The sequence below is a fragment of the Aythya ferina genome (assembly GCF_964211825.1).
Source record: "Aythya ferina genome assembly, chromosome: 7".
Taxonomy (NCBI): domain Eukaryota; kingdom Metazoa; phylum Chordata; class Aves; order Anseriformes; family Anatidae; genus Aythya; species Aythya ferina.
In genome coordinates, this window is record NC_140302.1 from 5,513,547 (window position 1) to 5,527,854 (window position 14,308).

Here is a 14,308-nt window from a genome sequence, read left to right on the forward strand (position 1 = left end):
TCCCGCTGGGGAAGGGATGCGTAGAGCCCATGACCACTGCTTGTTACACGGGGATTCACAAGGGGCCCGTGTTCCAGCATCCCCGAGCCCAGCGGGCGGGCGACCGCTGCCGGGCGGCGTTGGGAAACGCGTGGGGCACGGGCAGCGGTCCGCCCTGGGTGGACCCGACCCCTCGCCACGCCTCCCGTGGCCCCAACCCCACTGTTGGGATCCAGCACGGCTCGCAACGCCCAGCCTGGAGCGGGGACGGAGGCCACAGACAGCAGCAGGCGATGGTAAGGCACCGGCGGGCAACGCGGCTGTTGCTTCGCTGGGGAAGGATGGGGAAAGGAGGGTTTAAGGTGGCTGCTGCAGCCCTAAGGAGGCAGGAGGAGGGGGAGGAAGGAGCAGAGCTGCGTGCTGTGGTTAATGAGTAACGCGGGCAGCTCTGAATTAGCAGAGCCACAGCCTGCTGGCTCCTCCGCAGGGGGAGGGAAAGGTTTGTCAGCACTGCGAGCGCGGCTCCTGCTCAAATCCTACCTTTGGGGTGTGAGCCCCACTCGTGCTCCAGCTGCACGGCCCGTGGGGGCTCTGAGTAGGTTTTTCACACCGGAGGGGAGGCCTCGCAGCACAGCCAACTCCAGTCCTGCTCACGCTGGGGCTCTCCCCCTCACCTTTTTTCCCCCCCTAGGTGAGGAGCCACGCTTACAAGGGAAGCTGCCGATTTGGGCAGGGGGGTTGTTTCATCTCCAGAAAACCCTTAGGGACAGGCTCTCAGTTTCCCATGCTGGTCCCTTTGCCTCGGTTGCACAATAGTGTCCTGCGGGCAGAAAAATAAGAAAATCCAATGCCTCAGTAGTGGAAAGGCAGCAAAAGAAAACAAACTAATTGTGTTTCCCTAATGAAAAGCGTGTGTGCTTAAAGAAAGAAGTGCACATGAAAGCATGGACATGCTGTACCCACCAAAACAGCAGGCGGGCCGATGCTCTGGGGGGGGGGAAAAAGGGACAGAAGGATGGGGTGGAGGGCACAGAGGGTGCAGGGGGACTGCCACAAGCTGTTTTTTGCCCCATCTGCCAGCCAGAATCCAGCCAGGCCTGTGCAAAACCCCAGGAACGGCCCACCTCAGCCCTCAGACCACCTCCCCTCTCCCCACAATGGTGTGTGAGCAGCTTCCAGCCCTCTGTCGGCCCCAAAACCTGGTGCTGCCACCAGTCCTCCCCCCCCCCGCCACGGCCTCCGTCCGTGCCCACGTTATCCAGTTGCTAAGCTACCTGCGCCCGGCTTATCGCGCCATCAGCACGAAGGGCAACAGCCGAGGGTTTATTGCTCTGAGCTGTGTTTACTCACCACCTGCCCTCGAAACCTGGTGCTCGGGAGCGGCTGGCATTAAGCAGGCCACGGATGCTCGGCAACAGCACCTTAAGCAGCTGAGCAGCACAAGGAAGAGGGGGCTGGGGTCGTGGGGACTCACCCCTAACTCGCCAGGCTTTGCCCTAAAGCGCAGAGGAAAGCAAATGGCAAAGAGATGTTGGTGTGTGCCAGTGCGAAACAACAACCCTCCCCAGTCCTAGCAATCAGATCGCCCTCAGGAAAGGATTTAATTGCCAGAACGCCAGCTTCCACGAAAAGCAACACCTCTGCACGCTCATCCCTGCCTGCCCACCGAGCCAGAAGGTCACGCCAGCTCGGGCAGCTCCCACCCCGGATTTAGTCCTATATTTGCCCCTAGTCGCTTGCTAAAGCCATGAACTGCAGCTTTCCCCCTCTCACCCCTCCTTAAGAAGCAACAGCTCTGCCCAGGAGCAGAAGACAATGCTAAATCACAGTCCCTCCCTCTGCCCTTTGTCACTCGCAGACAAACAGCCTCTTAAAATCCATCCTAACGTAAGGGAGGCTGAAGGAAAAGGAGCTGAACTCCAATTTACTGTGACTCATCTCTGTGATTCACACCACTTCTTTTCTGCTCTAGAAGAGGTCTCCAGTACAGCTGCCCTGCAATTAAAGTCCTCCTCCTTCCGAGGGTACCTCACAAACCTCAAAAGCAAGCGGTTCTCAGTTCCAGAAGTCTTTACAGATACAGAATTTTTGAGGCAGGGGGGCAAAATATTATGCGTTTTGGAGCCTAACCACCCAAAGCCACCATTTCTTAGTACTTCAGGCTGTAATGAACACGTACACACAGCAGGAGTGTCCCAGGAGGCTGTGCTCGAGGCCAGCACTGATAACCCCTGTGCTCAGGGGTTCAGGTCTGCACACACACACATCCCACCCAGTTTGCTGCTGCCTCCACAGAGCTGTAACTCCAAAATCCAAGGGATGCCCATTTTTTGGGGGGGGTGTCTGCTTCATCCTACCTCTGCCGTGCTGACCTGCTCCTCTTCCCTTCCCCGGTGCCAGGCAGGAAAAGCCCACAGGCTGAGCGCGGAGGAGAGGGAGCAGCTGCTGCCAAACCTGAGAGCCGTGGGGTGGAACGAGGTGGAAGGCAGAGATGCCATCTTCAAGGAGTTCCACTTCAAGGACTTCAACCGGGTACGAGCATCGCTAGGACCGAGTTTTTACAGTGCTGGAGACCTGGTTTGCAGAGCAGGGTGTCCCACCTGCAGGGCTCAGCCACAGTAGCACATCCGTTTTCCCCAAAACACAATGGCTGAGCGAGATAACCTACACAAGACCACTCTGCCAGAGACAGCACTTGCCTGGGAAGAGATCCCCAAAAAGAGGAAGACCCATACAAAACCCCAATAAAGATATAGAACATCCCAGGTCTTGGATTTGCCTGGATTCCTACAAACATGGGGTATAAAACTAATACCAATGGGGTGAACAACAACGTATCACAAGGTAAATGGTCCAGAGCTAACTTTTCTTCTTACTCCCCTGGGCAGGCCTTTGGCTTCATGACCAGAGTGGCTCTACAGGCAGAAAAACTGGATCACCACCCTGAGTGGTTCAACGTCTACAATAAGGTAAGGAACAAGGACAACAGGGACAAACAGAGCTCTTCGGGGAGCAGATCCCATTTGTGAGGCATAAAATAGCATGAGTCCCAGGCAGACGAGCAGGACCTCTTCCCTTGGCATAGCACAGACAGCCTGCAGCCATCACCTACAGCCCCTTTCCTTCCCCTTTTGTTTCTGCCCAGCTGAGCAGTAGCCGTGTGTAAGCTAGCACCAGAGTTGGTGGCTTTTTTAGGTCAGTACCAGAAGCAGCAGGCAAGGGGAAGAGCTTCTGGATAGTGAGTTGAAAGGCACAGCTGGCTGCCATGAGCAATGCAGGGGTAGCAGCCACTGCTTGTGGCCAAGGAGAAAACCATGTGAAATGCCTCAACACCTCCCCAACCCCAGGAAATTTTACTAACGAGTGGAGAAAGTAATAGGACTACCTGCCTCATCAGATGCGAGCTGTCTGCAGCACTGGGGGAACCTGTTCCTGCTCTTTCTGCCAGCAGCACTCAGTCTCTGTCTGTCTGCTTTAGGTTCACATCACCTTGAGCACCCACGAGTGCACGGGCTTATCCGAGAGAGACATCAACTTGGCCAGCTTCATCGAGCAGGTTGCAGCTTCCCTGTCCTGACTAGGGAGAGACACGTGAAGCCAAATATCAGCTCTGCCGCAGCCACAACCCACGCCTCGCCTGGACCTCACCTCGAGCCTTCTCCCTCTTACTTCCAAGCTAGTGCCTCGACCCAGACTGCCTAAGCCCACACCAAGCTCCCTGCCACGCACAGCTTGGCATTTCAGGTGGATGGAGGCAGCCAGGAAGCCTTTCCTCCTGTGCTTACATCCATCTCTGACCTTGCCACTTCCATGCTTCAGCCCTTTACCTGTGCACAGCCCACTCGGACTACTGAGCCTCAGGGGCTTTCAGTAGGCATGCCCTTTCACCAGGAGCAAGGTTACACTACTGCAGTAAATCCTTCCAGAGCTTGACCTCATCTGTTATTGCTTCTTTTTTTTTGTTGTTATTCTTTTTTTGTTATTGCTTCACTGTTATTGCTTCTTTTGTACCAAAACATGCTTTACTATTCACAAGGCGGTACGTGAACCCTTCGGTTTATCACACACCAACAACTGTGATGTGCAACGTGGTTATTAATTTAACCTCTCTCTGGCAGTATTATAAGCAGGCATGTCATCTCACCCCTACTGTAACCGGCTTTTAGTACAAAACCAACCAAAAGTGTTTACAATAAAGCTCTTGGTTAACCTGATCTGAGTTCAGGAGGTGGCCTCACTGTCAGGATTACGCCAAGAGGTTTTCCCAAGCCAGGTACTGCCCTGACTGCTCTGTCTCAGCAAGGTGCTCCTGCCATGGAAAAGCTTCTCGAAGCAGCATGGAGAAGAGGCACGTGCCTTCACAGGCCTGCACCTCAAAGCAAACGCGGTCTGAAAGAGAATGAGATTATCAGAGCACTGTTTAAAAGCTGGAGCAGATCTGATAAAAACTGCTTGTGCTAAAATCCTAAGTGCAGCCATCAGACCCGAGGCACAACCATGGGGAAAACACAACCAAAAGGCACAAATGCAGCAGGGGCTGGGGCACACCTCCCAGAAGGGGTTTTAGGTGGACTTGGTGCTGTAACATCTTCACTCCAGTAACTGTGGCATTCAGGCAGTGCCTGAATTTCTACCTTTTTTCTTTTTGGTTTCAAGAAGGCTTTACTGTGAAACCAACAGCAGTTGTTCTCAGCAGAACAGCCTGGGAGAAATACTGGAATCACCCACCTCCGATCAGATTTTTTTTTCAACCCTCCAAGTTCCACAAAGCATTAAGAGAAAACCCACAGCTCTTACACATACACAATTTTTGGCACCCTTGAACATTGCAAGAGGAAGTCACAGCCACCACTTTCATCTCGACAGAATAAAAGAGCAGCTCTGGGGCAGAATTAATACAATTCATAAACCATTCTCCCTGCCACAGACTAGGCTGCTCCCAAGAGCAAAGATCAGAAGCAACAGGTCCCCATCCATTCAAATGAGCATTGAAACAGAATAAATGAAGAGTTCAATGAGCCCAGGTAGCTCAATGCACCATTTTAATGCAAACCAGGCCCGTTTTTACCATCTCATCAGCTATTTCAGCTTACAGTTTTACAGTGGCAAACCAGAGCAATATCAAATACTGCCATCAGAGGAAACTCATCCCATCTGTTCATTAAAAAAAATTGATGAATTTATTGGGCAAGGTATTATTGTGGTGTATGCAACCCTTCCGTTCCCCCAAGTCACCAGAAAAGTGCAGATGAAATCCGTGGCATGAAGACAGACATCTCTTCTTGGCCCATCCATCTGGATATTCTTCAGCCTAGTACCTAGGAGCACCCAACTCGCTTGGGAGTGCTTTGTACAAGTAACAAATGTAGTGTCTTGCTTGGAAAAACTGACCAGTCCGAAATCTCGCAGGGATTAACAGTTGGGAAAATCCCTCCAGATCATAATCCAGTCTTTTTTTTTTTTTTTTTTTTTGAGACAGAGACAATTATATAGCCTGTTAATCTCATTTTTCTCTAAAACCATTTGGCATGATACAGGAGAAGCAGATTACATGTTAGGTGACCAGGATGAATAAAGACTACACAACAGTAAATTACAGTGGCCTGTTCCCGACCACAGGATTACATTTACAGTACAGAACGTATACACATTGTACAATTAAACCCACAAATTACTAGTAGGTGAGGTCCAGAATGAAGTACATTAAGTTACAAATAACATCTTCAAATCCACCCAAAAATGTGAAATGAAGCACTGATCCACCCACTTCCTCAGGGAGGATAGCACCAGGGCAGAGGAGGGAGTTTTTCCTCTCCTTTACCTCCCCCGTAATCCATCCCCCCCCTTTCTTTTAAAGCCGAAACAAAACGAGTAGCCTCCTCTTTTGTTTTCCACACCTTGGTTCAAAGAGAACCGTCACAGTAGACAGACACTTCAGGCTCTCCCCACAGTACAGCAAACTGAGAGATGCAGCAATGGTCACGTTAGCAAGGCGTTGACAGAATAAACAGGTCCAACACAAACGCTGACTGCCAGGGCTGCTAACACACCGAGAGACTGTCAGGCAATTCAGACGGGATGTTTTCAAAAGGGCTCAGAGACATGCACTGCAGCCACCAGTTCAACATGACAGGAGATGGCCAAAATGCTTTGCCTCCTAGCACTAATAAATCTGTTAAAAAGCAAAGTGTTCTTCCCAGCACTCTCCAGGTCCAAAATTTGGGTGTGCAGCAGCTGCTCTGTAGCCTCCTCAGCCTGTGTAGTTACTGAGCAAGCGTGTGCTTCAGCTGTGTTAAGCCAGTGGGGGCCAGGTTGGGGCTAACAAGCCCATTTCGGCAGAGACGCTGCAGTCATGGCACCAAGTCTTCTTCCAGGTGCTGAATTCTGCCTGGGAAACTCTCAGCAGCATGCCAAAAGCCGAGAGGAAACACACAGGAAAGCCCTGCAGGAGCAGCTCCACCACTGTTTAACAACTCAAGAGGTTCCAGCTCGTCCTGAGGGCAACAACTGCCTCCCAAGCTGCAGTGGTAAAACTCTCACAGCAAAAACAGCAGAGAAAAAGCCTGTGTGCCCAGGGCTCGGCTACCTCCAGCTTACTGCTTCCTATCTCCTTCCTTTCAGAGCTCTGCCAGCATCTTTGAAATACTGTGAGGGGACTTGGCTCAATAGCACGACTACTCTGCCTTATGGGCAAGCACAGTTTACCTGAGGCCAGCCTGCCTTTGAGGTTCTGTTTTCAGTATAGTACCGTAAGGAAACTGCAGCTAATGTTGCAGCCAGTCAACAGCTGACCCCTCAAACCCTCCCTGGCATCCCCCAAAAAGCCAGAGAAGCATCAAGGCACAATGGTGAATGCCCTTTTGAGAATGTGCCTTAAAAGAATCAGTGCAAAGAGCAGACAGATTACTACTTTCTATTACAAAAGTCACCTTGTTATACTAAAAGATTATGTTTTTTAAAAAAAAAGTCAGCTTTGGTGCCATACGTTTGCACGTCAAGTCCCCAGCCATAATACACGCTAGGGCTTCACTGACTCAACTACAGCATTGTGAGATAGTGCAAAACCTTCAAGTTATGAACAGTGAAATCCCTGTTTTGCACATCCCTCCAGAACTGTGCAAGGTGCGACAGCACTCTAGGTGGTCGATGCATGTCTTCTAGAAGAGGCAGGGAAGCAAAACAGATACTAAGTACCTAGGATTTTCAGTACCATCCAGTTCCTCTCCGTACACCACCCACTTGCTTTCTATTTCTGCTGTTATTCAAACGGAGAGATTCCAGAAAAGGATTGTGTGCTGTTTCCCCCCCACATCCTCAATAAATATTGATTGCAGTCTGAGATCTCCAGAGGGGGGTTTAAAAAGTTACTTGATCATCTTTCCTTTGCCAATCTATCAGCTCTGTGTTACATAGATACAAGGCTCCCAGCATGGTTTGTTAAATGCAGTAGCTTGGAGGAATACTCAAAAGAAAAAAAAAAAAATTCAATTTATTTTCTACCTTCAACTTCTGGGAAGATTGAAGCCTTGGAACACAACATGGAAACTCAAATCTAATGCTTGGCTGGACACCGGCTGAATGCACCGTCTGAGGAGAAGAAACAGCAAGGAATGAAGTGATATACAGAATACCTGAGGAGTCTGGAGTCATGGAATGACGCTCAATTCATGATGAGAGTAGGCAGGGAGAAGGGAAGGAAAGCCCTAAAACCAAAAGGTGAGTGTGAAAATAATGCAGATTTCAGAGCAGACGGAGATGGGGAATAAAGTTTTTGAGATCAAGCTGCCATCAGACCTGTACTTGTAGGAACAAAGGCTTATACTGCAATCTCTTTCCCTAGGAAACCTTTCTTTAAAACCACCCCAGTGCTAACTGGCAAGGCACTGACAGTTGTGCTACAGTCAGTAGTGGCCAGGAGAGCCGTTCATGTGCTTGTCACCGCCAGGAACTTCGGTGCTGTACAGGCCATCCAGGTAGGCCAGAGAAATCTCCGCTACCAGGCTCCTGTCGGGGATGGACTGGGCCATTCCGTAGATGGCTCCCTAAGCGGAGAAGAAGAGGTGGTTACGTGGGATCCTTAATTCCACCCAGGAAATACTCTCAGCCAACACACCCCTGCTATATCCCGGCTCCTTACCATGCCTGTGGTCTTGGCGTTGAGGTCTTTCATGATGTCCTCAATGCTGTCTCTGATGTCTTTCAGGAACTGCTCAGCCACGCCTGATTTGGTGTGCAGCTGCGTAATGCAGAGATGAATGCTGGCAGGCAGAGGGGAGGGCAGAAGGGAGAGATTAGCCACGTCAGGTACATACAGCCCTTTAGTTCTTCCCTGGCCAGTGCCTGCCTCTTTAAAATAAAGTGCTAGTGGGATTAAGGGAGAAGATGATCTGCTCCCTTACAATTAAAGGTAATCCCTGCAGAATACGTGCTGGAACAAGCTGCGGGAAGTTGAGCTCTTCTGCTGCAAAATGCCAACTCCCCCTTCCCTTCCTGACATCAGCATACACCGTTAAAGGTCTGGGTAACCTGTCGGCCACCCCCAGCGTGGAAGCTGGCACTCAGCAGAAGTAACAGGGCTGCTCACACCTCTGAGCTATTTACTTCGGGCTCTCTAGACTCCTCTTCAAGCTAGCTGCAAGTTTAAAATATGTTTTCAGTGCAGCGCTATCTTAGATTTCTATCTTAGAACATTTGCCCCTTTCACCCACAGAAAGGAAACTTCTACCCACTCAAGAGAAGTTTTTGACAAGCATTCCTCTTACATCAGGGTGGAAAAATCACTGAAAATGATCAGCCTGTCACTGTTCTTTCAATTACCTTCATCTTCACTGGGCAGGAAGAAGATATTTAAACAAAAAATAAACACCTACAAACCCTCACTTGCTGACCTGAGACAAAATCCCAGCTATTTATATATTTCTGCTTGTATTAAACAGAGCTAAACAGAAAGAGAGCCTTAGCTATGCCCTCTGCCAGGCTCATTAAAATAACTACTGCTGCTGTATATCAGCAATTAGAAATGTAATTGCCTCTCCACAGAGGAAAAGTCTACATACAATTTATTAGATAACGGGCAACGCTCAGCAAATTAAGAGAGCTAGGTGGCCTAGCAACGCCTATCTTGCATGCCCTGGCTATGCACGTTGCTCCTCTGCTCCACAATGAATGATGGCTCCCACTGGGACCACAAACTCACCTTGGTGGGAACTGCAGGACGTTTAAGTTCCATCCTTTGGCAGCTAACAGATTAGATAATCGATAAATGTCGAAAGTGTCTGAACCGATGGAGAGGACTGACACCTCAGGTTTCCCAAAAATGAAGATGCTGTCAATTTTTCTCAACCTTGAAGGAACATTAAAAAGAAAAAGTGACTGAGGGTGGTTAAAATGAAACGGCAGAACGGGGTCAGGCATTCTGTCCATCTCTCTGGGGCCTCAAAGCAAGAGAGGGGAACAGATTAGGGCACATTCCCACCAAAAATCACGCGATGAGCACAGGCCACTGGGACTTAGCAGAGGACTTGGGTGATTTAAGCCCTAAAGCATGCTTAGGGATGGAGAAGGAGTGAGGAGAGAGGCAAGGAAGGACAGCACAGCACAGACCATCAGCTCACACAGCGATGCAGGCATCCCAACAAGAGAAATTATAACCCTCCTTTCATCATCTTGAGTGACTTCCCCTCATGCAATAGCTTCTCTAAGGGACAAAAAAAAAAAAAAAAAAAAAAAGGTTGCAAGAGAAAAACAGTTTGGGAGAGGGAGTCCAGAAGGGGGTTAAAGAGTACAAGCAAGAAGCTCAGGCACGCACGTACTCTGACTCAAGGAACCGAGCTGTTTTGATGATCCTCTTCGTGGCCTCGACGTAGCCCGACTCCCCCACGTGCATCAGGGTTGCCCAGCAGGCGGCTATGATCCCACCGGGCCTGGAGCCCGCCACCGAGGGGGAGGCGTAGATGCCCCCCTGCCAGTCGGGTGCCACAAAGAACTGGTAGCTCCTGTACTTCTTGTCGCTGTACAGCACCACGGAGGAACCCTTGGGAGCGTAGCCATACTGCAAGGGGTAACAAAGCATTACAAAGAGGCAGGGGGGCTCAGCAGCACCTCTCGTAGATGACCACCCAGATCCCTGGCACCAGGGATGGCATCAGGAGTTGCTCCCCTCAAACAAAAGCGTGGAAGACCCCACTCTGCCCCACCTCTTACCTTGTGGGTGTCAGCAGAAATGCTGGTCACGCCTTTTACACGGAAGTCAAAGGGATGCTTTAGAGGGAAGCCGGCCTTCTCCATGAAAACAATGAGGAAACCACCCAGGCAGGCATCAACGTGGAAGGGGATTTTGTATTTCACTGCCAGCTGTGAGCAAACAAGAGGCTCTGGTGAGTAACACGCAACCAGGGACAAAAATGAGGTAGGTGGGGTACCCAACCTCCCGCCGCTAAAGATACTCTGCAGTTCACATTTGAACATTTCTGGAGCCTTTTGGAAGGGCTGGCTACCTGTAAGATGCCTTCTCCCACTTTGCACATACATAAAGATGGCCAGCAAGAGAAAAAAAAAGTCGTATTTTGGTAGTTTGCTCTATTTGACAAAGAGATGTGACAACTTGGTCCGAAAGTAGTATACAAAGTGTAATGGCGTGATCCAAATGAAAAGGGTCAGAGCCCCTTGCTGGTCACATACAACATAAATAACTGGAGCATGGGAAGAAAAACAAAAGGCGTGTTTGAAAACTGAGATCCCAGCCCTTTGATTCCTCCTCCCCCCACCACACTGCATTCCTCCGGCTTCTGCACCGAGCCTGCTACAGCCAGTAGGCCCTAAATCAAAGCGTTTTTACAAGGTGGCCTACTTTGCTGTTATTTCCTCTCAGATATCAAAGGACAAGCCCTCTTGGCTTGTCTCGCAGAAGGTGCAGCAGAGGTCGAAGTCGCATACGCACTACATTCCTTCAGCTGCTGCAGAAGTTTATGGCACGACTCGGGAGATCAGAGACAAAGCAGGAGCTACAGGCCTGTCGCTTTGCCTTGCTATGACACACTGCGTGCAGCAGCTCGAGTCTGCAATCCAGCCCCACGCAAGCAGCTTCACAACAATGCCCAGGGGTAATATCTGGCATTTAAAGCCCACCCTCCCACAGCAGTTTCTGAGTAAGTGCAAAATGAGAGAGTCTTACATTCCTCCTCAAATTGTGGCCTACGTACCCTGCTGCTAACAACCCATTTAATGGCAGTAGGGCCTTCCCAACCAGTCTGCTGCTCCCATCAGATTCACTGGCTGAGATCCTGGACCCCCCTGCTCACTTTTTGTGCAGAAGGATGCGCCAGTTTTTATCACCACAGCACCCCGGGCCATCCTACCTCTGCCACCTCTTCAATCGGGTCCATAATCCCATGCGGGAACTGGGGAGCAGAGCAGACCAGCATGGCTGTGTTCTTCGAAATAGCTCTCCTCATTGCCTGAAGATTTAAAGAGAGAAGATGCTCACATGCCATTTACCAAGTGTCACCCTGCCAAAAAAGAAAAATACAACATGCAGCATCTGGTCTGAAAAGCTAGCACACAAAAGCCTACAGAAAGCGAAGCGATGAGCTACAAAGCATGAGCAGACATCAGCTGAATCACTTAACTCATCCACTTGGAAGTACTACAAAATGTGTTTGTTCATCCTCATCTGAAACCTGTGGCTATTTCTGATGTACATAATTGATTCTAAATTAATGACATAGGACAAAGGGATGGGTTACATCCCATCCACTGATTTCAAACTAAATTTTGTATGCCATGACATGCATTTATTCCCACTGTTCTTCCCTTGAGGTTCATCTCTCCGGGTAGGAAGATGCCTTGTGATTTCCTAACAGTGCTCCTTTCCCACAGGAAGAGTGCCATGCTGCCTAAAGTGGTACCTGAACGTCCACTTCCATAGCCTTGGTCAAGGGGATGTGAATCATCTTCAGTCCAAAGTAGTGGGCTGCCTTGTCAAATGCTGCGTGAGCACTCACTGGGACCAACCTAGAAAAGCAACAGATCGCAGACTTCAGCCCAGGCAGCACCCCTGAGCTTCAACCAAACGAACACAACAGCTGATGGCTCCCATCTCCACCAGCAGTGACCAGACTGCCTCAGTTAACCTTGTTCTCGGAGGCATCGTGTCTTCAGAGGCCTTTAATACCATGAAAAAATGTTAGAAAGGGAAGAAAAGAGCCACAGGAATTCAGCAGAAGGTGAACACCAGTGTTTCATCTCTCTTTGTGACTTCCTCTCTTATGCAATTAACCACAGAAACATTTTTGACGCACTGTCTAGAAAAAAGCAGCACATTAGAGGGAGCAAATCCTCTATTAGCAGCGTAATGATTAGCACAGTTTCTCATTTCAGCTCCGATCAGCCCCGACTTCAGTCCCAGGGTTTTCAGGCTAAACCCTCTTTGATCCAAATGAAATCAAAACCCTTAAATACATCAAAGCGCCTTGCAATCTTTGCACAAGAGGGGCCCAAAGCAGAGATGAGCAGGCTCTGTCTGGAAGCTGCATGCAGGTATTGCAGAAATACACGTGCATGACACGGCTACGCCAGCTCTACAGCCCACACCACCCCTAGGATCCTAGGCTGCTGAACAGTTCCTGTGCTTCTGCACCGTTTCCTTCCACCTGGGTTTTTCTCCTGCATTCAAGGCCTCCAGACACAGATGGACAAGGAGGGGGTGGTAACAGGCTATGAAATGAAGGATTTCAGGGGCCTAGCAGCCGCCTCAGCGCAGAGGGACAGCCAGTCACACAAGCAAAAGCTGAGCCCCAAAGGCGTTGCTTACATTTCTGGATGTTTGATGCCTCTCTCGTAAGCCAGGTCCCGGTACGCCTTGCAGGCCATCAGGATGCTCTCAGTCCCCCCAGACGTCATCTGTCGTGAAAGGAAACAGAGAAAAACAGGCACTGACGTGGATGTTGCAGGAGAGGAAAACAGCAGAAGGGATGCAGCCACAGCATCTCTGGGCAGAAATGCTGCAGAGGACAGCTCGGGTTTTCAAGGGCAGCAGATGCCGCTGAACAGCTGAAGGCAGCTTTCTGACGTTCAGGTGGCAAGCACAGGTTTAAGTGTTGACTCTGCTATTTAAAGGAAAGAAAATATGGGAAAAAAAATGCACGCAGATGCCTGACGAGAGGGGACAGCACTGCAGTCGCCAGCTGGTGGAGGTGAGCACACCTCACAAGACTCCAAGTGCCTGCTTAGCCCCCGGTTACCTGGGGACCCTTTATCTGGGTTACAGATTAACGATGCCGCGTATGGAGAAACAACAACGTTGACTCTGCCTTCAGCTAACCGAAGTGCAGCGGGGTTTATTAGGTCTGGAGCAGTGCCACGCCGAGGCACGGAGCCAGCGCAGGCTTGGCACTGCTCCTGGGCTAAGAAACCTTCCCAGAACCCGGGGCACAGCAGAGTGCACAGCCCTCGTGCCCCTTTCTCTGCAGGGGCCAGGCAAGGTCTGGTCAGTACCAGGCTGGAGCTCACAGAAGCCCTCCAGGACCCAAGAAGCAATTTGGGCATTACACCCCCCAGCTCATCCCTCGCTATCTGTGCTGTCCAGCCCTTTTCCCCCTGACCAGAGGTGAGCGAGGGGTTTTTGCATCATGGGGGTGAGAAGAGGAAGGCACACACACCACCCGTTTGATTGAGTTCACTACTGCACACATTTGCTTTTGGCAAATAAGTGAAACACTTTGTTGTAACAAATTCCTCAAACAGGAGGCCTGTCTTCAGCAAGCCTCTATGAGCCTTGGTGCACAAGGGCCAGGAAAGTGAGGGCACAAGCCAAGGTAAAATTTTAACCTCGTAAAACACGAGGCTGGCTTTTCAAGCAGCCTGCAGGCATTAATGCTTCCATCTGTTCCTGCTGCACGGGCTGAGCCGTGACTTGGGGACAGCCAGTACCTACAGCAGGTGCTCGTGGTTCAGGTGGAAGAAAGGAACCAAGAGCTCCATCCAATGCTTACAAAAGGACTGATTTTCGATCCCCACCCCCAAGTGACCATAAAAAGGATGCAGCCGCATTGGTATGCCTTCTGACATCTGCTTCGTCTGGGTTTTCTTCTGTTTTTTTTTCTCAGCTGACATTGCCACAAAACCCCAAAACACAAGGAAGACGCCTGACAGCGTGACAGTGACTAAACATTAAGCACAGCGATAAGGAGCAAAGTTCACAGGCACAAAAGCAGCCTGCCACATCTCTCCCTAACGTGATCCAAGCTGGCAACAGCTGCCACCACAGGCAGCATGGCAGTGACTGCCACACCACAGGCACTTTCTGCTTTTTTTTTTTATTATTATTATT

The 14,308-nt window shown here is 50.2% G+C and overlaps 2 protein-coding genes across 3 annotated transcripts in view; one reads left to right on the plus strand and one right to left on the minus strand.

Annotated features, from left to right (window-relative positions):
* The first annotated feature begins 142 nt into the window (after nucleotides 1-142).
* Nucleotides 143-4,193, plus strand: PCBD1 (pterin-4 alpha-carbinolamine dehydratase 1). The gene is made up of 4 exons (XM_084525938.1): nucleotides 143-275; nucleotides 2,380-2,511; nucleotides 2,868-2,948; nucleotides 3,458-4,193. The coding sequence occupies exons 1-4, from the start codon at nucleotides 273-275 to the stop codon at nucleotides 3,554-3,556; spliced, it is 315 nt and encodes a 104-aa protein (XP_084382064.1). The 5' UTR covers nucleotides 143-272; the 3' UTR covers nucleotides 3,557-4,193.
* Nucleotides 4,194-5,004: 811 nt separating this feature from the next.
* The window catches only part of SGPL1 (sphingosine-1-phosphate lyase 1), a 36,977-nt gene continuing 27,673 nt past the window's right edge, over nucleotides 5,005-14,308 (minus strand). For both annotated transcript variants that reach the window (XM_084525935.1, XM_084525936.1), the window contains exons 7-14: nucleotides 12,791-12,879; nucleotides 11,886-11,991; nucleotides 11,337-11,435; nucleotides 10,183-10,332; nucleotides 9,792-10,030; nucleotides 9,176-9,322; nucleotides 8,117-8,237; nucleotides 5,005-8,021 (exon numbers count right to left, since the gene is read on the minus strand). In XM_084525935.1, the coding sequence (XP_084382061.1) occupies nucleotides 7,881-8,021; nucleotides 8,117-8,237; nucleotides 9,176-9,322; nucleotides 9,792-10,030; nucleotides 10,183-10,332; nucleotides 11,337-11,435; nucleotides 11,886-11,991; nucleotides 12,791-12,879 (1,092 nt within the window). In that variant the 3' untranslated portion in view covers nucleotides 5,005-7,880. The remainder of the gene's footprint in view (nucleotides 8,022-8,116; nucleotides 8,238-9,175; nucleotides 9,323-9,791; nucleotides 10,031-10,182; nucleotides 10,333-11,336; nucleotides 11,436-11,885; nucleotides 11,992-12,790; nucleotides 12,880-14,308) is intronic.